We start from the raw sequence: 24,744 nt of genomic DNA on the forward strand, positions 1-24,744 counted from the left end.
TTTATGCCTTATCCAAAATACAACGGATATGGTAAAAGTCCATCGTTATCGTTTTCTATAAGATAAACAATTTCTTTCACTGTTAAATCGTCACCTATGAGCAATTTCGAAAATTCTAATCCAATCTTGGAGATCCTCTGAACGACATAATTCTTTAAAGTCTGAAAAATCCTCGGAAACAACGCCGTCGCAATATCACTGAACACTTTACTGACGACGTGACTTCCCAAAATGCCAGTAATTTTGATCTAAAACGAAAGAAATGCATTATTGAAACATTATATAATCATTAAACTTCAAGTATATTGTTGTGAATACAAACTTGGAATCCTTCTACGAATGGCTCCAAACCGAAATCTAAGACTTTCACAAACTCTTCTCTCAATGACAACTTTAAAAATATTTCAAGCAAAATTCGATGAACTTTAATTCTGAAATTATACGTATTACTTCACAAATTAGCTAATTTGATTAATAAAATAAAAATTAACGATATTGATTACATACGAAAATTTACCCTTTCCAAATATAGGTATTAAGCGAGAAATCTTTCCTTTTAAATTGTATTTTCCTGAAAGATGTTTACTTTTTTATATATAAAAATATTCATTTCACAACCTAATACAATACAATAACACTTATAGAGCATACCTGATATTTCTAAAGCTGGAAAAGTCATATCCAAATCGGCTTGCACTGGTAATACATGCAATTCTAACTTATCTACGTAAAAATACCTCAATCCAGATATCTTCACGTCTTCCAATAATCCATTTAATCTATAAAAAAGATACATTTACTATGGTTGAATTCTCACAGTAACATCATTAGACAATACCTAAAGTTTGACATGTCGTAGTCGATGCTCACGTTATTTATAACATAAGGATCCAATATTGGAATATTTCTATTGATATTACCAACTGGCATTGTTTTCCTGAGTCTCTCGAACTTTCTGATGATTTTGTCTTCTATTAAAACCACTGGCTTTTCAGTCTCGAGACCTGATGAATTTTTATACAGATAACAATTACTGTTGACTATTAAATACATATATAAATTTATCTTTTGCAAAAATTGAGTTATTTGTAATTTAAGTATGATATTACCAGACAAACAATGAATTTTTTGACGATTGCTTTCATTTAAGTTGAAGATCAGAAATCAAATTAAAATATGAGTTTAAATAGTCAATGGAAAATCATAAGAAATGTGACTTAACGAATTGGATAAGTTAACAACCAAGTAAATATAGTTGAAAAACTTCACTTACTGATGACCAATGATAAACACACTAAACTGGTAAGATTTCTCAAAGAAAACATAATTAACAATGACTTAATAATAGTCAGTTGCACTTTCTTTACGGGCCGCAGCACAAGAATGACTGAAATATGATTCATAACAATCATCGACTTTTCCCATGGAGCAAAAGTGTTCGATATACTAATGCCCCACTTCTATTGTTCATTTCATAAAAAATTAAACGATATTATTTAACAGTTCTGATTGTATTATAAATAAGAAACGCATAATAGTATACAGATCGTCTGCTGATAAGTGTCATATTAAAAAAATAAAACTAAATTCGTTTCAGATGATTTATTTTAACATTTCTTAACATGTAATATTAAAACAGTCTTTGCAATAAATTTACAAAAATATATTTATACATTAAAATACAATGTGCTCGCTTCGAGATAATTTTCGCAATTAGAGATTGCAAAAAAACATAAATCAAAAAACTTAATACCATTTTTATTCGTAACAATGTACATATTAATCTTTTATTTTTTTTTAAATATGTATAAAAATATAACATTAAGTCGCAAAAACAATCGTACTGTATTTGGAATGCAGCAATTATATATTTTTCCATTCGTAGTTGTAAGGCTTATTAAATAATTATAGTAAGTTCACATACTCGTTATATAATATACTATACATTGTTAAATTAATGGTAACGTAATTTTTGCCTTCTTTTATATTTTCATTACATAATACATACACATATATATACACACACAATTTTACAGAACACCAAAAAAAAAAAAAAAAATTGGAAACAGAAACACAACATATCAATGAAACTATCACTATAATTAATAATCTAAAACCCATTTTCTTCATTCGAAAATCAATAATACTGATACGTTCATACATAGAAATAATGCAATTTATGTATATCCATCAGTTTATACAGAAATCATTTTTAATAAGATTACTAAACGGCCGTTTACATATTCTTCAATCATCGATCATCTTCATTTTGTCTTTTTCGATTGTAAACTTTTTCTTTTCGTAACTCTTCTTGGCCAAATCGAACAAAACATCATAATTATCATCGCCGGTTTCCTTGCACATTTTGGAAAATACGCCAGATTTATTCTGCATCAAAATATACGGCTGATCAAACTCAACTATATTCCCATGACTCATAACAAGCACCTAAACGAACAAAGCAATACATTTAACTTATGTAATTTAAACAATATTGTAAACATAAACGACACTCAAAATACAAACCCTATCAGAATCCATAATCGTGTTGAGCCTATGAGCGATGGTAAGCACAGTACATTTGGCAAATTTTTCTCTGATCGTCCTTTGGATCAGACTGTCAGTACTAAAATCACACAACAATCATTAAAAATTCAACACTCATTAAAAATGAAAAATCATCTAAACAATACACACTATGGATCAACATTGGCAGTAGCTTCATCCAACAAAAGGATACGATTATCCCGAAGAATTGCCCTGGCGAGACAGATTAGTTGCCTTTGACCTATACTGAAATTTGATCCACCGTCCATCACTCGACTTTCCAATCCCGCTGGACCGGTGATTGCATCTTTCAATTCAACCTATGCAAAAATAAAAGCAATCACTAAACTCATTCGGGTAAGTTATCCTACAATACTAAATTAAACGATCAATTCTCGTATGTTAGCCAATTTATCTTCAAAATGAGCCTGAAGATTTTGATGAAACAATTATAAAACAAAATACAAACCTCTTTCAGAGCATTCCAAAGAGACGAATCAGGATATTCCTCGAATGGATCCAAGTTTCGACGCAAAGTTCCACTGAACAAGACGGGATCTTGTGGAATAATAGATATTTTCCGTCTGAGATTCTAAAATAGATCCAAATTCAATAATCTGCACATTAAACATGCTTTAAAACAACAAAAATGTCATACTTCAAGAGTAATCTCCTCCGTGTTGACCCCGTCAATTACAATCTCACCAGAATTAAAGGCTAATCTAAACAGTGCCGATATCAAAGAAGACTTTCCAGCTCCAGTTCGCCCAACAATACCAATCTAAAATCAAAAAAAATCATATTTTAAACGGTAAACAGATTATTTCGCAAAAAGCGGTCCCTAAAATCTTGATCACGGAACATCTGGCACTCGAGTTCTCGTAAGTATTTTGCGCGAATAGCTTTCGATTGATGGAGTTTTTGGGTGCCAGATGTTCAGTGGTGATCGAGATTTTATGAACCATTTTAAACAGAAGCATATCAAGGCAATAAATTTGAAATTGAATGTCACAAGTAATTGATACCTTCTCAAATGGAAATATTGAACAATTCAATCCATTCAATACGGGGTCTTCATTTTCATTTTCGGAATATTTCAAGTATAAATCGTTGAGACGTATACTGCCTTCTTCTGGCCAGTTTCGAGGGGGTTCCTTAAGTTTTTTCTGCGCTTCGTATATTGGCGACTTGTATTTTATATCCACGTCATCGGCTCCGATACCCTTAAAATCACCGATTAATTACACTGTTCGACAAATGACGACTTTTTTTTTGGTTCAGAGACGAAATATGACTTTTCTCATAGATTTATGCCTAGTGAACACGAATCTGGTAATAAAAAATGTTGATTGGCTCGAGATTCGGAGATACATATATGTGTTTTTTAAATCGTGCGATTTTTCTATACCTTGGTGTTGTTCGGTCGATATCTAAAAATCTGTCAATTTCCTGTTCAAAATGAATATTGGAATCTATAATCGGGTATTTTATCTTTCATTTGTAGTACTTTTCAGCTTTCAAATCTCTCCAGTTCAAATCAAAAGTCAAAAGTACGTATTTTCACTTGGGATTTTTTCCCACTGTTAATACTATTTTATATTGAGTTTTTTTCTATTGAAACATGTTTATTGGGATAGTGTTCTGGCCACACTATTTTTTGTTTTCGTTTAAAAGGTTTAATTGGAAGTGTGCTGAATTTTAAATCGGTAAAATTGCGAGCTAAAAGCTCGTACTAGTATTTACTCGTATTTACACGAATCTGAATTGAATACAATAACTTAACAATTGACAATACATTAAATTGTCTTTATATGAGAATTAAATAAAATTCCACTTAGAAAAATCATATTTCGACTATTCTTGTGGATTAATAACAAAAAATCTATTGATAACTGCCTTACCTCGATAAAATAATCGAAGATACAGAAAAATCGCGCGATTTAAAAATCATATATATCTCAGAATCTCGAGCCAATCAACATTTTTTATTACCAAATTCGTGTTTACTGGGCATAGATCTATAAGGAAAGCCATATCTCGTCTCTGAATCATTTTTCGTGTCGAACTTTATAGATCGTCATACTTTTTCTGGGGGTAGCTGCGTGTATTCCAGCACTCTCTCCACAGCCATAAGTTGATTGGAAACTTCAGCACTTTGACGGATACCCCATTGCAGCATAAAAGTCAACGTCATAGTTTGCGTGATGGCTAAGCCTACTTTGTCGCCGAGAATGTCTGAAATTGGAACGAAAAAAATGAGAACAATAGCGACGACAGCTATAGATTTTAATCTGAATTTAACTAAAAAACAACCTGTCGTAACAAACAAAAAACTGAAAGTGACGAATGCGACCAACATCAGGCATAGAGTATCGAGCAACAGGCCGAATGCAGAACTAGTGGCGATAAAAACGTACCAAGCAGACGTGTGAGTATCCTGCAAATAAAATTTAAATCATATCATTCTTCCATATTCTAAAAATATATAAGCTAAAATGCTTGTGGAGAATTGAATAGTGTATAATATCCAGGGCCGCGCTTAGGATTTCGGCTGCCTGTATGCAAATTAAATCGGCCGCTGTTTAATTTTATCAGCATTTGTATAAATCATATATTAATTTGGGGTATAAGTGTTGAAATAACAAGGAATTACAAAATAACAGATAATCAGAAAAATGTAAAAATCTTTTAAAACCCTGAAGAAGAGATAAAACCCAAAATGACCAAAACGGAAGTGAGACGAAGGACTCTAGTATGCATTAGAAATTGGCATTTGAACATTAAGGACAAATGATTTTAACAAAATTTTTGTTTTATTTGACATTAGACGATAATATTAAAGTCGCTTATGAATGACGGCCTCTGTTCGGCGCGCTTCCTCGATTAGGTTTTACACCTTAATTCGGATAATTGGCAAGACATCTGCATGAGTGATATCTTAATAGAAAGGAACAAATAAACAGCCATGTTTTTATAAAGGTTGTACCTCTTAAAATAATTTTTGAGATTTTTTTTATATACAAAAAAATATCGGACTTTTCCTACTTGACAAATTTTTGAAAACTTATGGTGCCTATATTATTTTTTTCTGTTCACACAGATGGTTGTATTTATTTTTATTTGATTGAATAAACATTAGACAAACAAAAACATAATAACTGACTAGCATACCTCTTTTAACTTGGGCAGTATTAACAATTAACTGTGAGATTTTGGTGTTTTTACTAAAAATCTTTAAAAATAAAATTAAAAAAAAACCTTAAGACTTTGGACTGAGTTATGTGTGGCTCAAAATGTTGGAAATTATATAAGCTATCAACCCTTCAAGGCTTTGTATCTACCTACCGGATACTCTGTATATATATATTTATATTTCGGCCGCCTTTGTGCGTTGCACACATTAAGTTCATATGTTAGGCGCGGCCTTGAATAATATCCTATATTGAACCATATATTTGACAGCCTACCGGGAAATTCCAGTCTGTTTTAGTTACATAGTATATAAAAGGAAAACATTCAATACCTGATACCGATCAAATTCTTCTTTCACGATAGTCTGAGCACCGTATGCTCTAATTGTAGGAAGTCCATCGAGTGTGGCATTTAAATGGGTAAATACTGGACTGCGGTCTGATGTAAAAGAATCATATTATTAAATATATATAAGCACAAAACATCAGTTATAAAATATTTCAAAACACATACACATTCCCTCCAATCTTTTAATATTCGTAGACGTTCTCAAATAGGCTTTTCTGACCGTTAAAAATACGAGGGCCAATATAATGATCGGTGCCAAGAATATAGGATTTACGACGCAAGCGAGAAAAACAGCACCGAACATTTGAAGAATCATCTGCAAGATCGTTTAAAAAAGATTCAATATACCTGAACGGTAATGTCAAAGCCGAGGTGATGATGACAATAACGATTTACATTACCTGAGACGCGTCCATTATTGCCTTCGGTAACACTTCATCAATAGAACCCATATCTTTTGAGAATCTATTCATTATACGACCCGACGGGTTCACGTTAAAGAATCTCAAAGGTGAACGGATCATACCTGAAACGATTAACAATATACACACTCTCATTCAATATACATAGCTATTCCTATTGTTGCATTTTGAATTTACCTCTGAACATAAAATCGTGCAACTTCTGCGAGGCTCTCATGCACAGCGTGTAGAATGCAAACGATCTAAGGAGAGCCGATATGATTAAAGTCAGACAGATGACTCCGTATATGATCATGCACATATTGCTGGACATCAGATCGTTGTACTCGGGAATATTGTAGTCTTGAGATGCGTCTAATGTATCGTTATCATAGTAGTAATCAGGAGCAGCAAAAGTAATAGTAGTAATGGTAGTAGTAGTAGTAGTAGTGATATTGTCATTTTGCTTATCATAGAAATTTCTCAACTCCTCTTGAGACACCCTAAAAATACAAAAATAATGTTGATTGAGTGTAATCCTTCTCACTGCAAGGGTATTCATTTCAATTTCATTTACCAGAAAGACATCCAATAATCTGCCGCAGAGCTGAGTCCTTGTGCGATAATGAATAGGGAGAAAACAATGAAAACGACAAAGTAATTGGCACCGCTGCTTACGTATCCCAAAGCAACTGATCCTTTCACCACACCTGAACAAATACATACAATATTAAATTAAATATATTTAAAAGGTATTTGAAAAAAATAGAAAGCCTGCGGATTGAACACAGGACCGACACGTTTCTTTTAATTTTTTTTAATTTAATAACTTACATAATGTGCCAACACCCATGCGATGATATTTCAACGGGTGCAACACTAGTCATCATATATATAATAGCGCTATTCTGTGTGTTTATGTGTCTGTGTATCTGTGTGTGATAAGGTGTCACGACAAATCACTCACGGACCTTACACTCAACGACGTTACGCGCACGAAAGTTCACTCACGCGACAACTGGCTCACAGCCATTATACTCACAGATAAATCACGCGTACAAAAACGCTAATTTTTATGCAATAATTATTCCAAAACTCAATTAAACGTATCGTGACTAATTAACACACTATCCTATCGGGGACGCGACAATTGGTGCAAGTCCAAAAGGTTCAACGACAAAATGTACCCGAAAATTAGTACACTGACAAAATGTACCCACGACAAAATGTTCACGCGACAAAATGTCCACGGAAATAATGTTCAAGCGACAAAATGTTCAAAAATCCTAAATCTTCCTATTTTAGTGGAAAAAGTAACTTTTTATTGTATTATATTTATCGATGTATATGGTATCTTGTACTGGTACTTTTTATCGTATACATCGCGGGCGTTATTAAATTAGTATATATGACAGGTGTTCTCAACCGTATCCAATATTTACTTATTTAAATTGAAAAAAAAAAACTTTCTAAGCGTATGAACTGCAGATTACATTGAATTAGTTTTTATGGCAGGACTTCTCAACCGTCTCCAAAATTTTCTTTATTTCAAATGAATAATTTACTGCCTGCCATATAAACTAATTCAATGTAATCTGCAGTTCATACGCTTAGAAAGTTTTTTTTTTCAATTTAAATAAGTAAATATTGGATACGGCTAAGAACCCCTAACATTTAAATTAATTAAATGATATCTTAAAATGATATTCAATGAGTCACAATGACATTCGCTTAAAATTTAATTGTTCAATTTAAATAAGAATATGTTGGTACGGTTGAGAACACCTGAAATTTATACTTATTTAATAACATCCGCGATCTATACGATAAAAAGCACCATATACATCGATAAATATAATACAATAAAAACTTTTTCCATTAAAAATTTAGGATTTTTGAACATTTTGTCAATTGAACATTATTTCCGTGGACATTTTGTCGCGTGAACATTTTTTCGCGGGTACACTTTGTCGCGTGAACATTTTGTCGCGGGTACATTTTGTCAGTGCACTAATTTTCGGGTACATTTTGTCGCTGAACCTTTTGGACTTGCACCAATTGTCGTGTAACCCTCCTATCACAGATAAATAAATAAAATATATACAAACCAGTTTAATCTCAATTTATTCACAAAGTACAGATTGTGAGAATTTTTTAATTCTTCATATTAATAAGGATATTCGTTCAGTTACAATTATTTTTTTTTTAATTTGTACTAATTTAAAATTATTTTATATGTAACATAGCAACGGGACTATATGTATATTATAATATTATCTTCTGTAGTTAGTCACGATACGTTTAAAGGAGTCTTGGAATAATAATTGTGTAAAAAATAACGTTTTTGTATGCTATTTTAATAATTCCGTGAGCGTAATGTCGCGCGAGTGATTTTCCCTTTGAGTGATTTATCTGCGATTGTAATATCCGTGAGTGATTTATCTGTGAGTGTAATGGCTGTCAGCCAGTTGTCGCGTGAGTGATTTGTCGCTGAATTTCGTGCGCGAAACGCCATTGAGTGTAAATTCCGTGAGTGATTTGTCGCGGAACCGTTTGATAATCGAAACGACAATTATAGTACGGCGTTATCTCAGACAAACACACAGAATAGCGATATTATACATATGATAATCAAAATGGAGGCAATAACGTGGAGAGGTTATGGCGAATGAAATTTTTTTCATATTAAGCAATTAAATATTAATATTAAATTAAATATATATTTAAAAGGTATTTGAAAAAAATACGACCGCGTGCGGATCGAACACAGGACCGACATATTTCTTTTTTTTTTTTAATTAATAGCTTTATATGTCATAACTAGAGACACGTATTTCGGGCATTTTGCTATTAATGCTTAATTAATGCTAAATTCGGAATAGATGCTAATAGATGCTAAAATAACAAACAAAAGTGAAATTTGCATAAAATTTATAAAATTAATAGACAATTTAGAAGGGTCTTCCTATCCCTTTGCCCATTTATTATGTGAAGAAATTGAGGGGATAAAACAGAGCTTGCAGTTTACCATAGACGGTATTTTTAGTCGAAACAAATAAACTGCTTTTGGTTACTACTGTAAATAGTAGACAAAAGTGTGGATGCTGAAAAGTATTTTAGTAAATACAATATAATTGTTATGTATAAATATGTACATATATAAATTTTATTAAAATTCATCGAAATTTTTTATTGTTTAAAATTAAACTCTTCATAAAAATAGATGCTAAAATTGAACATTTTTATTGCCCTAAAACGCTAAAATGCAAAATGAAAATGCTAAAATTGACAAAAATAGATGCCCAAAATACGTGTCTCTAGTCATAATCCTAGTACAACACTAGTAATATAATAATACGATAAGATAGTATACAAATGTGATAGTTTTTAATGTAAAACTGTGATTTTCATAGCGGTCAAATAAACAAACATTTGTGTATATACAAAGTATTAAAAAAGAAGATTAGTATACATTTTCAAAAACAAATATTAACAACTTTCCAAAAATAAAATGAAAATTACCTTTAGAACTAGTCTCAGCCGCTGCTTGTTGTGGTTTATCCTCAGCCTTTTCCTTTTCTGAATCGACTCCAATACTGAAATCGGCAATATCCACCACAGACGATGATAATGAGGCACTCTTCAACAAAAATACCCAAACATTACGTAAGACACGCACTGATGTGTTTAATATCAAAAATACCACATTTACATATGTAACTTACTCTTTGCGTCCTTTGAGAAACAATGCTGTTTTTTCTAGAAATTTTTGAACGAGATCTACTATAAGTACGCGGTCTTAGAGTGCTGGTTGCCTCGATTTCAAATGGTTCATCAGAGGATTCTTCCTTAACGGGGACAAGCATACGAGCATAATCAGCAGAACTAGTTGTCACTTCTTGGAACGTTCCTTGCATTTCTATTTTACCCTAAAACAACAACAACAAAAATTGCCTAAACGTCCGCCGACATTGAAAAAAATATATATAAACATTTATGTGCATTTGAAAGCTTACATTTTTTAGAAGAATTATATAGTCAGCATCTTTCAAGTAGTGCAATTGATGCGTCACAAGTACTCTAGTTTTATTTTGCAAGTAGTTACATATGCATTCGTCGAAGAGGTGACGGCCTACATGAGCGTCGACTGCCGACAAAGGATCGTCCAAAAGGTACACTTCGGTTTCTCTATACACTGATCTGGAATCAATCATACCATTTGAAAGTTAGATATAATAACGAGTAGGTACAAAAAAAGATTACAATTCAAATGGTAAACCTGGCCAGGTTGATTCTAGCCTTCTGTCCACCGGAAAGAGACGTTCCCCGTTCACCGACGATAGTTTGATCTCCGAATGGGAATTGTTCAAAGTCTCTGAGCAGTGCGCACACTTTCACGACTTCATTATATCTGAAAATTAAGTCAAAATTGGGTTAGGTAATAGTTGAGTAATTGTATAGTTAACCGAATCAACCAACATTCATTTATTAAGTTCTATATAACTACATATAACTGATATGTTATGGATCTTTTTTGCATAAGTGCGTCATTTGTATGACTATACTTAGAATGACCATATTTATCAGGACTTTTAGGACAGGAAAAAACCCGGTATGTGTAGTGAACGGAAAAAAACAGGACAAAACAAACAATTTTACGAAAACGACGGGACAAAACGTAAAAAACGGGACTGTCCCGGCCAAAACGGGACTGTCCCGGCCAAAACGGGACGTATAGGCGCTCTAACTATACTGGTATAAAATATAAAAAGAAATCGTTATAATGTTAATGTACTAAGATATCTGAACATATAGGTTTTTAATTCCAAATTGACCCTTTTTCATTTCAAATCAGACGTTTTTCATTAACATTAATTTGAAATTAAAATGGGTCAATTTGAAATGAAAAAGGGTCAATTAGGAATGAAAAACCCGTATTAAATAATGTTAACATTGTGTTATATGTAAATAAATGTTGACATAAACAGTTTTTAGTTCCAAAATAACTTTTGTATATGTTTGCGGAAATAAATACGTTTTTTTATATTTAGTTTTACCATTAATCATTAATACCAGTGTTTTTCTTAATGAAAATTTTGCAAATTGTTGGAGAGCTTTTAATGAAGGTCACCAATGGCAAATGTGTGGAGTTGGCATTATATGTATAGTAAACAACTGAAATACAATCACCTATTCTTCTCATAGGGCAGGCCAAACAAAATGTTCTGACGGATTGAAGCACCGAAGACCCATGGCTCTTGGCACGCATAGGAAATTGAAGCATTCACTTCCAAGAAACCAGACAAAGCTGGGAGTTCACCTAAGATCAATTGCAGCAACGAGCTCTAAAAGGAAAAATAGCATATTATAAATTAATTATTAACTCAGAGTTCATACATATATGTAAAATGGTCAAATATGTATCGTATCATACCTTTCCAGAACCGATGGGACCGATGACTCCGATCAATTTTCCCTTTTTGATCTGCATGTCGTTGATTTGTAGCGTCAGATTGAAACTGTCGGCCAGCCATTTCGATTCGACGTTGGTCACTTTGACAACGCAATCGTCTACCTTTTGATATTTGTCTTTTATATCGCCGTTCTTCGAAAACATATCTTTGTCTTTTCCAAAATTTAGCGACAACTCTTGAGGCAGGATTCGCGATTGGGTTTTGACGAATTCGTCCTGCATCAGATACTTCTGGAGACGCTTCATGGCGACCAGCGCTTCAGCGATTTCAGCTATCGCTCGAACAAACATAGCTGACATTGTGTGCGATAATATATTGAGATAAGAAGACACGACGAAGATCTGAATGAAATAAATTTGGCGTTTGTAAAAACACAATTTACGTATAAGTGTAGATAATTGATATTGATTAGAGTAAGTGTATACTTTTGCTGATTGAAGGGGAACTCCCAAGAAGTACATAGCAATTAGCGTACAAAACATAGCGAGTCTATTTGTGATAAGTAAAAATGACATATATACGGCTCGGACGAACGAGGTCTTCTTAATTACTTTAATTTCTAGCCTGAAACAAAAAAATAGATTAAAAAAATCCAGAAACATAAATATATTTACACACCAAGCCCACGAAGTAAGAAAATTCAATAATCTAATATCATATTATATGACTGACTGAACTATAAAATTCTACTCATATATTTGTCACTGTCAAAAACATTTGTCCATTGGACTCGAACAACCAGCTGATTGGTAAATGTATGTCAATATTACATATCGGCGCATATCTAATGATAATTGATAATCAGCTGATGATTTAAGTCTTCTGTTATGAAGGTTTCGTTATTTTATTTCATCTTTAATTCCAATAAACCCCAATGTGTCTTCCTGGCCAGAATCATTGTACATTTGATACAAATATTGTTATTTATTAACAATACTATGTATAACAATACTTATTGTTAAATAAGTATTGTTATACATAGTACAAATATATATATATATATATATATATATATATATATATATATATATATATATATCTATTAATATCCACAGAGACATCTATGGTCAAATTTGTAAATTTTTAGCATTTTATACAATTCAGCGAAATTCGAGATTCTGCGAGAAAATGGGTAAGGTTGCCAATTTGTTGGAACCGTTTCAATGAAAAGCAGGGCAAACTCTCATAGGAAACGATCGAGCTAGAGTCACAAATCTAAGGTCTGGCCAGAAGAAACGAGTGGGATTTGAACCCGTGACCGCTCTGTTCAAAACATTATATGCTAACCACTAGTCTATTCTGCTATTATAATACTAACAGATATAAAAAGCTTGAATGTATTTAATATTTCCGATATATTTTCAGATTTACAGCCATATTAAATATTCTCAATTATCAATAAAACCAATTCACAACTCACTTTCTCGCTAAAGCAATGATAATTTGAAAGGGCTTCTCCCAAGTATACATCTTGATGACTTGTACACCGTAGATAATTTCACCCATGAGACGAACTCTTTCATCAGTCTTCATCGCAGTCTGGAGACGGAACCTAGATGAAAGTTTTCCAGCGTAACCTTGAAAAAACCAAATACAAAGTGTCAAAGAAACATTCACACTTGTTAAACATCAATTAATATCAAGGAAACAATCACTCACTCTGCACTGGCATAACAGTAAAGACAACTATGATCCCAAGCACTCCGGCCACACCGACTTTATCGTACAGGAAGTACAAAGCTATGCAGGCTACGACAGGTCCTATCCACAAATAATGTATAAAAACAGACACGAGATCGAATCTGTTGACGTCATTGGACAGAAGATTGACTACTTTTCCCGGAGCCGACTCTCCGAGTGCCGTCTTCGAAAGGCGCAACGACTGAAATAACAATTCAAATACTATTATACAGTCGATTAATCATATGATGATGGATAGCTTTGAATTCGGCTCACTTTACGGTATATCAGAGAGCATACTGCGATACGAGCTCGCATACCCATATGGAAGCATCCGACCATGTAATGGTTCAGACATATCATTGAACCGCAATTCAATAAGACTATTCCTCCAGCATACCACAGTGCTTGATCTCTGGTTACTGTGGTGTCTGGATGAAAATATTCCAAAAGTTGTCCGAGCACCACCGGATTAGCTAGCCTAAAATTTTTTAAATTACATATGTGATGATGATTGTTAAAAATTTGCATTCAAATTATTGTTGCAAAAATTAATTAGATACAAATTTTGATTAAACTTGAATGTTAAGTGCAACAATTATATACAAATGTAATTATAAAAAATACTGACTTAAGAACTTCATTAATAATACAAAGAACGGCTAAAAAGAGTAGGTCCTTCCAAAACGTCTTAAAAAGTGCTTTAGCGAGACTAGGTTGTTTTTTTATGCCAGATTCATTTTTTTTATTTTCTAAGGCACACCTCTCAATATCTTCTGTGAAGTATCTGAAAATATTAATAAAACAATTAATAACAAACAAATAAATAAACATGAAACTGTTTAATGTATGAAATGATAATACTTTTCAAGAACGTCTCCTAATTTATCAGATTTGTCTTTCTTCAATGCCGTGTAGACATCTTCAATCTCCAGCTCTCTCTTATATCCTTTGCTAAACAGCGGCAATGTCCAACAAAAGAAAAGTGAGGACAATGGATTTGCCTTCTCTTTGGGATTCGGAGCCTGCTCCGTCTTTTCAGTTTCCATTTCTATTTATTTTATATATGCACCGGGGCATAAAAAACGTTTAATATTTATTATTATGTATAAATGCACACCACGACCGTCATAATTTCAATCGATGCAATTTCACAGCCGCAGGTCGATATAGATTATTTTATCGTATTAAAAATATAACTATTTTTATTGTATTAAACTATCAGTCTTAAAAATTTAGTGCAAAAATATATTCTATCTATAAAATAGGTCACGTTTTCAATGTTTCTGTATACGTTCGTTGAATGAAATCTGAAACAAGCAAAAAAAAGTGTAAACAAATAGCATCCATGGTACAAAATTTTGAAAATAAACTGACAGTATTCATTTGTTATAAATTTCATACATTATATTATTATTATAAACTATATAGATCTGATATGGATGTCGTTTTTGAAATGCTGCTGCCACTAAACAATCATTTTTTCGACAAGGGGATCATCATCCATATTTTGTAAATCTATCTGAGTAAAGTAAAGATTTAAAAATTGAATTCAAAGTTGGTAATAGAGTCGTTTGATGACAATATAATTTGAACAAAAGTACATATTTACTCCATATGAAATGAAATATGAATTCAAACCTGGTATAATACGTAATCTTTGGGGTTTGGTGCAAACGATCGACAAGCGCCAGACAGACTGAACCATAGATGAACTGGATGGCTGCTTTAAATGCAATTCTCGACTTCACGAATGATAGATTGCACATCAGATGACGAGTAACCTTTCGATGTGCACAGATGCAATTATTAAAATTGAGTTGGATCTTTCTAGCGAGTTTAATAAGGCAAAATTCGGAACTAATGTATCAGAAGCACAGAACGTATACAGGGTAGGTATGTCGGGACTTCGGGTAGATTTCGCTTAGTGTAAGTGCGAGCAGTGCGTACGCATAAGGTACACGTACAGTTAATCTGTGGTTCAGTCTGTCTGGCGCTTGTCGATCATTTGCACCGCATCGAATCTTTGCCATATTTTTATTTTACATAGATATAAACCAAGAAGGCTTGACAGGAAGACCCCAATGCGCCTTCCTAAACAATTAATTACAAGCATTGCAGCATTTTTACTACATAAGTCGCTGTATTTCAAGAACACGAAATTAACAATTAATTAATCTATAGAGACATCTATGGATTTAGACTTGTACATAAATTTTTACATATTGTACATAAATCAAATTCAGATATGTGACATAGCGGGTAGAACGGTTTTTGCCAATTTGATGGAGGAACCATTTCAACAATGAAATCAGAAAAATTGACAAACACTGATGAGAAACGATCGACTTGGAGTCACATATATCCAAGTCTGACCAGCAGCATTAACGATTAGCACGGAATCAAACCCGGTAACCTCTCGGTGCTAAACATAAACGCAACTGCAGGTTAGATATGATATTAATGAATAATAAAGTTAAATGATAAAGGTGAATAGGTATTTGGAAGTAGGGTATAGCCATTTAATGGTTGATGTAAAACTTGGTAAGTTAACTATGTACCAGTGTCGTGACGTGAAAATCTCTGTTTATAATCGCACAGCCTTGCTTACGTGTGCGCAAGCAGGATACAAGGGGACTCGGTATGAGGTCATAGCATGTAATATTATATATCACCAGTGACATTTAAGACTTTTTAAATGTCACTGGTGATGCTATTGACCAGAAACTGAACTTGAACAATAAATCGTTATCAATTAAACCTTTTGCAAATTACTGCACTTCACATATGTACATATAATATACTGGAAGTAATATATTTATCGTTCTTAGCAACCATCATAATTATGTTAAGTTACGTTTTCACGGCCAGTATTATCTGGCGGTTTTATAACTGATAATAATGGTGATCTATGTATGTTTGTATTTACACATGTACGCAATAAATTAACCGCATTGAGCTAATGAAAAATATTGCTATTAATGCTTCTGCGTAGAGTATTCGTATTCAAAATCTTTGGAATTGGCCTGTTTATATTATATATGTAAATATCTTTTTTTTTTTTTGTTCATAAATGTGCATCTATGATTTTGTGACAACCCCGAGGTACTGGCCGTGAAACCATCGGTTGGCCAGCGCGAGAAGCAAGCACTTCCTTCCCGGCCGTCGAAATAAATAGTTAGGCATTACTAACACGGTCGTTTCACTCGCCCTACCCCTATAATTTCCTAAAGTTAATCAACGTTTTTAATAACTCAAGTATTTAAAAACGTTCTTCTGGCAAAAATGTCCTGGTTTGGTCCTACGTTTGTCACACCTAAAAAACGGGTCTACCTCACGGCACCGAAAGTAAAAAGGTCAAAAAAGCAAATATCGGAAGGCAAAGATCGAAAATCGAAAGATCAAAAAAAAAAATGGTGCATGGTAAACGGTACTATGTATATATAAGTATCAGTGATATGCGGTGAAATTATCTCTCTTTTTGTCATACGGCCTTGTTTAATGTGCGCGCGCAGAATACGGGAGGAAAAGCCTGTTCTTCTTGTATCGTGCTCGCGCAAATTAAGTGAGGATGTACGACGGGGGGAGAGAGAGATTCCCCGCACGCCACTGATATAAATATATACTAACCGTTTTTCATATGTATGCATAATAAACGAATATTTTCGACTTTTTCACGGTCACCCCTAAAAAAATGGTCATCTTTTTATAGTAAAGTTTCGGTCACCATCTTGCGAGTTGGGACCGATTTGGCCATGTTATGTAGTTTGTCGCTGTTTCACTTCCTTCTCGCCCGTCATATTAAACAGTCATGTATACAAACATACATAATATGCATAACCGTAATTTCACTCCTTTGCACCCCCATAAGATAATTGAGAAATTCTCACGGTGTCAGAAAGCCCCACTTGAATTTCAAATAACAACGCTTACAGCCGATAATATACCAATACACTACAGCAGCCAGTATATGTACATTTGAATCGATTGCTTATATCGTGTTCCCTTTTCTGTTGGCAAACAAGTTGTTGGTCGTTGAGAAACAGCAGCGACAAACAAATCGCTAGAGACATGTCTGCCGATCTGCCTGCTGACCGATCTCTCTCAAACACAAGTCAGAAAGACAAATCTCTGGGTCTATGACCACCTCAGCCCTTTGAGTGCTGACGTATTTTCTGTTGAAAGCCCGCCACGCTGAAAATTTCGCCAACATTTCCAACTACAATTATTTAGAAATCCAATAGGAAGCAGGTATAAAAATTGTAGCCAATCCAAACAAACCCTAGATAACTACCTCCGAGGATTTCAAGTTTTGTAAAGGTGTGTTTAGACTCTCTAATATATCTTGCAACAATATAAAATAAACAAAAGAAGCCTATTAATGAATGTATTTTTCCAAAACTAGTTCCATCTTCTTCATTGTTGTTAAAATATAATGCTCACAATCTAAATGCCAAACCACAATTTAAAATACTCAGCAGTTAGGGATTTCCATCGGGTAATTCTGCTATAGTTATAAACTCAGAAATTCCGGTGTAAGCAAGTCTTTATAAACGTTGACAAATGAATGACACGGACTACACGACATGTTCAATGCATTTTTTTTTCAATGCTACTTTTTAAGCCTTAGCAGCATTGAAGTATAATGTATAGAATAGTCATTCCTAACAAAAGTATCGCTTAAAAGCGAGCCATCGAAGAGAGTGACGGAAAGTCAGAAGAGAGACAAAAGAGTGAGGAAAAAAAATCGTGGAAGTGATCGTCCCTTGACGTTCAGGGACGCACGGGCACATACAGATGTTCGGACTTTGTCGAACTAATACTACCACACAATTTCACTAGTAGAGCCTATTTCAAAGAGATCTTACTGCTACAGAGTTTAACAATCAACTGAGCAAAACAGCCGAAATCTCCGTTTGCACGGAGTTTTTGTAGCAACATTTTTGGAAGCTAAGAGCGCTTCTACCCATTCTACTTCAATGCTTAGCAGGTAGCATTCTTGTTTACTTTGTGATCAATATACAACGCCTATCGGCGTTTTGAAGGCCCATGGACTTGTCGGTTCGGTGATTACTGGTCACAAAGCACTCGTCACAAAGTCACTAAAATCTCTATAACGGAACATCTGGCAGCCGAAAAGTCCATCATACTAACGAGAACTTGAGTGCCAAATATTGTGTATTCGCGATTTTCATAGCAAAAATTGTCTTTATGACCACCGCAATGTGACGAATAATCCAATTACCGGACTTGTCAGCAATACGCCGATCGGCGTTGGTCAGCGTTCAAAGGGTTAACTTTGGCACCCAAAAGATAAATAAATCACCAATTAAAAAAAAGACAAATTCTTCCATTCCTACTCTAAATATTCCACGACGACAACCTGGTTGAGTCATTTTAGCGACAATAGAAAAACGGCACGCGAAAATAACAATACCCATTAACCTTCTGATTGAACGGTCAATTGTTTTGATCGACGCAAAGACCATAACATAGCTTCACACGCTACATACATACTTACGTTACATCTTGTAACATCAGCTCGAAGTTCTAAACCGAAACGCGAGCATACGTACATAACCTATTTAAGAATCAATTACGAAGGTCTATAACAGAGTAATTTCATGATGCAACGCCACAATTACCAGTTTTTTACAAGTCACAATTATTACTAATATCATTTTGCGTGTAACAAGTCACATATCTCATTACTCGCAGCACATGTGATGTGACGCTCACTGCATACCAAACAAACTCGACCCACGATAAAACTACGATCTCACCGTCACAAACACCTAAATAAAATCTGCATATTTATGCAGATAAGGTGTTCATTAAGTATTCATATCTCGGTCAAAGCGCATTATGGCCAACTGAATGATTGCGTCATTTTTATTGATTGGAATTGCAATTGAGATGTACACAAATACGAGCCTAATGAACAATCGCATAATGGTGAGAGCACACTCAAAAGTGCGGCACGGGATGCGTACGTGGACTCCAGTTGTGAGAGGCGATGATCTACACACCGATTCATATCGTATTAAGGTGCACGCAGATTATATTATTAAAAAAAAATGATTTAATTTGTAGGTTAAGAAATTTAGTAAGTATAAATAGTAAAATATTGATATATAATTGTATTGTACGGCCTTATACTGTGTATTGCGCTACAGTGCTCAATCGAAGAATTGCAGAAAGTGCAGAATAGAGCAATGCGTGCAATTTTGAATGTAAGGAAACGTAAGAATGTTAGATGAATTGAAATGGTTGGATATAAGAAATAAGCATTAAATTAAGCACTTTAAAATTTGTATATAAGCTAGATAAGAATCTATTACCTAAATATTTTAATTATCATATAGTTAGGAATAGAGTTCAATTTGTGTGTCTTATCTCTCCAAATTATGACAACGGGAAACACAAAGCGTGCATGTGTTGTGTCTTCGGGCAAGCGTTGTGTCTCCGTGCGCGCGTCGTGTCAGCTGTGGTTTCAACACGAAAGGAAATTGAAAAAAATAGGATAAGATTATATTCTACTATGTGTTAATTCTTGGTGAGTATTTTCAAAGATAAACCATGGTTTTACATACATAGTTCAATAGTCTACAAACAAATAAACAGAACTTCCTATTTATCAGCCAGAGACGTCCCATGGGCCGAAAGTAAGGAAACCGAAGTCAAAAATATATCAAAAATAATTGTAAACTGAAATTAGTATACATATTGCATTTGTTTTTTTTTATAAATAATTTTTCATTCAACATTGAACCATCATTCTCATCTAAATATGTAAATGCATCCTAATTACTTTCGTTAAAAATAAGGTATGAAATTTTATTTAAAATAACTATTCATTATACTATTTTTCATTTGAATAATAATCATAGAAGCGGCAGCATTTTGAACTTGGCCTAATGGCGGCACATAGTCTAGGTACGTCACTGTTATCAGCACATATGTACATATCAGTGGCGTGCGCTGAAACTCTCTCCCTTTTTGTCGTGCAGCCTTACTTGATGTGCACGAGCAGGATACAAGAGGAACAGCCTGTTCCTCTTGTATCCTGTTCGTGCACATTAAGTAAGGCTGTACGACAAAAAGAGAGAGAATTTCAGCGCACGCCACTGGTACATATGTATGGATAGAATATGCAGAGAGGGGCGGAAACAATTTGAAAAAAATCAGATGTGACCAACCTATGACTTTACTTAAGTATTTGAGGAATATAAGAAGTAAAAAAAAACAAAACTCGACAATGACGCACATATATGTACATACTGGCTATGACAGCACTTTCGATACAAGTTTGAGCGCTAATGTAGGGAAACTCACACAATACAACAGTTTTACTTCCGGCAGTCGGATTTTATGCATTTTTTTTTTATTAATATCACTATATGTAAATATCATAAGCATTAAATTTCAAGAAGATAGAAATAATTTAAAACGTCAAAATAAAATAATGAAATTATGTTTAAAAAATAATTACTACTATGAATTCTAACCAACACCTTATCAACTTTAAGTTAATATATAAATACAAATATTCAATTTCTCTATTTGTATTTATACCACACCCTTTATAAATACGTACTAGGCATGGCCTAAGTACCTGCTTATAAAAGGCAGGTCACTCAATGCATCTCGACACGTTTGTTTACCTATTATTATAGTCACGTACCAGATATGCAGTCCCACAGTCTCGCACTGTCAGTTCTGAGAACTCTAGCGGGAAGTGGCTGGGTGCCGTTACCGACCATTAAATCCATTCGGGTGGTCTCCATTGTTAGCCGACAGCACTTAAGCCTGGAGATAATCCTCGAAAACCAAATTATAACTCCTTTTAGCATATGCTACAATATCATTTCTATTACATGCAAAATAGTTTCAGTCTGATCCATTGAACGGTTTAGGAGATTATAAAATCCAATAAAAGAGGACACCTATAATGGAGGTCAATTTAAAAATTTAAAACAAAAAATAGTATTTTTAAAATAAACACTGTAATTGAAAAGTAAATATAATATTTACTAATTATATATTTAAACTGCATAGGATAGCATTATTGCCACAAAGTAATTTTTTGAAGATAACGTCACTCAATTGAGCCCGGCACGTTTTTGAAAATTATCATCATTTCATTAACCAACACCATATATTCAAAAACTTAATTTGTGGCATAATGCTAACGTGGCCATATTAATATTATCTTATTAAGTTTTATAATTAAGTGTTCATTTTTAGATTGCTAACCGTTTAATTGTTTCTGTCTCACTCTATAGATCTGACAGTAGTGTCATTTCAATTTCGGAACAACGGGTTTCCGGTAGATATTAAAATTAAAGTAAGTCATAAAACAAACAAACTTATTCAACAGTTACCATCAAAGACACGCGAAATCGGAGAATATGCCAAACTGAGAGATGCACAAAGTTTTCGAATTTGAAAAAAATGAGTTTTTGGCTTCCTTTGGGTATTTCCAGTTCTAGTAAATTAAGCTTATGATATTTTACTCAGAAGGATATCAAGTGCAGTTGTGCAGTTAACATTGAATGGCTAAGGGCAAAACCACACAGGGAAAAACGGCACGTTGTGTGCTTGGCTCCCCGATATGGGGGTTCTCCCATATTTCTTCAAATATGGGATACACCGTTATCGTTCACTGTCAAGCAAGGATGAAATTTTACCAAAAACACTCCAGGGGGTGATTTTGGGACGGTGTGTGCTGGGCGTGCCATGAATATGTGGAAGGCATGCCACTTTTTTTTTGCATGTTTAAAAGTATTTAAAAAAACCACATGCCACGCTCTTTCCTGTGTGATTTCAGTTAATTTTGCTAGTGCATAACGGAAAATAAGGTCCTTCCTTATACATGCTATGTACTCGACTACGAATAAAACGATATTTTCGAAGTTGTTTGAACATTCGTATAATTTTTAAAAAATAACATAAATTTTTGATTTTGAACATCATGTTTCCGGAAACCCACGAAAACCAATAAAATGACACCACTGCATTGTATATAACTGTTTGTAGATAGCATGGGTAGATAGAAAGAGGAAATCAGATGAAAGATTTTATATATTGATGTAAATCAATTGATCAAATCAATCTATTGTTATTTTGATATTGACACTCATGCCGGTACTTTATATAAAATTATCAGTATTTTTCAAATTGGTTTAGCCATGTTTACAATTACATCAAATGCAGTTAGCAAAACACTTAATTGGCCATAGACTGGCCGATAAAGCAACTTAACCTTCAACAGTTTTTTTATTTACAAGGCTCTTCTATATTTCACTTCGCTAATTGGTCTGACAGTATATTATGTTATATCCTACATGCTTCCGATCGTTTTGAAACTTTGCTATTTTGCGAATTTGCCAATACGATGGTGAAAAATAATCGTAATAGACACGTTTGAAAATGCTAAAATTTTGACCATCTTGACGTTCAGTGGTCAGTAGCCTTCTATATTAGCCAGCAGCATAGCTCGGTCGTTAAGCTTCTGCTTAACGTTGAGAGGCGCCGGGTTCGATCCCATGAGCTGATGAGAATTTTTAAGAGTATATCTGTAGTGCTGCTGATTAGACCTGGATATTTGTGACTCCAGGTCGATCGTTTCCTATCAAAGTTTGCCAATTTTCTCTGATTTCATTGTTGAAACGGTTCCCGGTAAAACTGGCTAAATATCCTTCCTACCTACTATGTCACCACTATTTGAGATTGCTTTATGTAAAATAAAATGTATGTACAATTCATGGGTATCTCGTTAATTTGCGAGATTTTCAGTGTCTCGTAATTCAGCGACTTAATAAATAATAATAAAAAATGCTGCAATGTTTGTAATTTGCCTTGAAGGCGCATTGGGGTTACCTATAAGGCCTTCCTGGTATATATGTAAAAAATAAATAAATAAATATTACCCTTTCCGCCACCCTCTCGTTTTGTCAGATTTTATTCAATAATATTTTGATTCCTTGAAAGACCTGCTAAATAGTCTCTCAAACGATTGCATAAATATAAAAGAGGAACTAATAAAAAATGTAACGTGTACAATACATATACATACATAATTACATCGCAACAGAATCACAAAATTCCCCACTCACGCATGTCAACCTAATTAATTATTAGAGACACATATTTTGAACATTTTGCTATTAATGCTTATTTGATGCTAAACTTTGGAATATATTCTAATAAATGCTAAGTTCGTAAAATATGCGAATAGATGCTAAAATAACAAACATCAAAGTGAAATTTGCATAAAATTAATAGACAATTTAAAAGGGTCTTCCTATCCCTTTGCCCATTTATTATGTGATGAAATTGAGGGGATAAAACAGAGCTTGCAGTTTACCATAGATGGTGTTTTTTCTGTCGAAACCAAGCAACTGCTTTTGTCTACTACTGTAAACATAAGAAGACAGTTGGAGCTGTGTATCCAAAAGGCTGCTCAAAAAAGCGTCTTAAAACTAGACTCGCACTCAAGACTAAATGAGACAAATCTATTCCTCCAAACATCGAGTAAACTATTCAATCCATCTGTGGCAGGTACAAAATTTAATATCAATGTTAAAGAAACAGTTTTGTTTTTTAGAAACCTGCCATTGTTTAATGTATAAACAGAGGCTCAATGTTTGGAAGGATATCAGCACTTTTTTTAGATAATACGGGTCTCTACTAATTATAAAACAAAACCCTGATAATACGAAATTTAATTTACGCACGATAATCTGTCATTATGTACGACCACCTGTGAACCAGAGAAATGTTATTCTCTGCTGTGAAAATCATCACATCGTAATAGATTGAGAAGCGCTGATGAGCTCGCCTCGCAATAACAATTTTCAAAAGTATATAATAAATAAAACGCGATGATTGCGAGCCTGTTTTGTAATAACTTTATCCGATAAGCGACACTTTATTACGATGACTTGCATCATTAAATAATGAACGCACACTTACATATGTACACTACAAGATTTGTTCAGTGAAATTCTTCTCGAGAACACACAAGATATCAACATAGTGGAAAAATATCACCTTTCATCATAATAAAGATAGCATTACAAGAAATCAATAAACCACTG

General features: G+C 33.7%; 2 protein-coding genes across 2 annotated transcripts in view; both read right to left on the reverse strand.

Moving 5' to 3' along the window:
* Nucleotides 1–8: 8 nt before the first annotated feature.
* Nucleotides 9–1,425, reverse strand: LOC143921692 (uncharacterized). The gene is made up of 6 exons (XM_077445044.1): nucleotides 1,359–1,425; nucleotides 839–1,004; nucleotides 652–779; nucleotides 508–571; nucleotides 323–431; nucleotides 9–248 (listed from the first exon to the last, which is right to left on the reverse strand). Exons 1-6 carry the CDS (start codon nucleotides 1,423–1,425, stop codon nucleotides 9–11), a joined length of 774 nt encoding a protein of 257 aa, XP_077301170.1.
* A 164-nt stretch (nucleotides 1,426–1,589) lies between these two features.
* Nucleotides 1,590–24,744, reverse strand: part of LOC143921399 (ATP-binding cassette sub-family C member 4-like) — a 33,417-nt gene continuing 10,262 nt past the window's right edge. Inside the window, exons 2-26 of the mRNA XM_077444701.1 lie at nucleotides 14,507–14,952; nucleotides 14,274–14,429; nucleotides 13,919–14,123; nucleotides 13,622–13,844; nucleotides 13,383–13,539; nucleotides 12,388–12,526; nucleotides 11,923–12,303; nucleotides 11,679–11,833; nucleotides 10,768–10,899; nucleotides 10,505–10,688; nucleotides 10,214–10,417; nucleotides 10,011–10,128; nucleotides 7,066–7,198; nucleotides 6,687–6,991; nucleotides 6,489–6,613; nucleotides 6,253–6,403; nucleotides 6,071–6,177; nucleotides 4,861–4,984; nucleotides 4,631–4,782; nucleotides 3,573–3,770; nucleotides 3,206–3,328; nucleotides 3,017–3,139; nucleotides 2,698–2,867; nucleotides 2,527–2,626; nucleotides 1,590–2,448 (exon numbers count right to left, since the gene is read on the reverse strand). Of these exons, the coding sequence (XP_077300827.1) occupies nucleotides 2,248–2,448; nucleotides 2,527–2,626; nucleotides 2,698–2,867; nucleotides 3,017–3,139; nucleotides 3,206–3,328; nucleotides 3,573–3,770; nucleotides 4,631–4,782; nucleotides 4,861–4,984; nucleotides 6,071–6,177; nucleotides 6,253–6,403; nucleotides 6,489–6,613; nucleotides 6,687–6,991; nucleotides 7,066–7,198; nucleotides 10,011–10,128; nucleotides 10,214–10,417; nucleotides 10,505–10,688; nucleotides 10,768–10,899; nucleotides 11,679–11,833; nucleotides 11,923–12,303; nucleotides 12,388–12,526; nucleotides 13,383–13,539; nucleotides 13,622–13,844; nucleotides 13,919–14,123; nucleotides 14,274–14,429; nucleotides 14,507–14,691 (4,251 nt within the window). The 5' untranslated portion in view covers nucleotides 14,692–14,952 and the 3' untranslated portion in view covers nucleotides 1,590–2,247. The remainder of the gene's footprint in view (nucleotides 2,449–2,526; nucleotides 2,627–2,697; nucleotides 2,868–3,016; nucleotides 3,140–3,205; nucleotides 3,329–3,572; nucleotides 3,771–4,630; nucleotides 4,783–4,860; nucleotides 4,985–6,070; nucleotides 6,178–6,252; nucleotides 6,404–6,488; nucleotides 6,614–6,686; nucleotides 6,992–7,065; nucleotides 7,199–10,010; nucleotides 10,129–10,213; nucleotides 10,418–10,504; nucleotides 10,689–10,767; nucleotides 10,900–11,678; nucleotides 11,834–11,922; nucleotides 12,304–12,387; nucleotides 12,527–13,382; nucleotides 13,540–13,621; nucleotides 13,845–13,918; nucleotides 14,124–14,273; nucleotides 14,430–14,506; nucleotides 14,953–24,744) is intronic.

Source organism: Arctopsyche grandis, chromosome 13, assembly GCF_051622035.1.
Source record: "Arctopsyche grandis isolate Sample6627 chromosome 13, ASM5162203v2, whole genome shotgun sequence".
Classification (NCBI taxonomy): domain Eukaryota; kingdom Metazoa; phylum Arthropoda; class Insecta; order Trichoptera; family Hydropsychidae; genus Arctopsyche; species Arctopsyche grandis.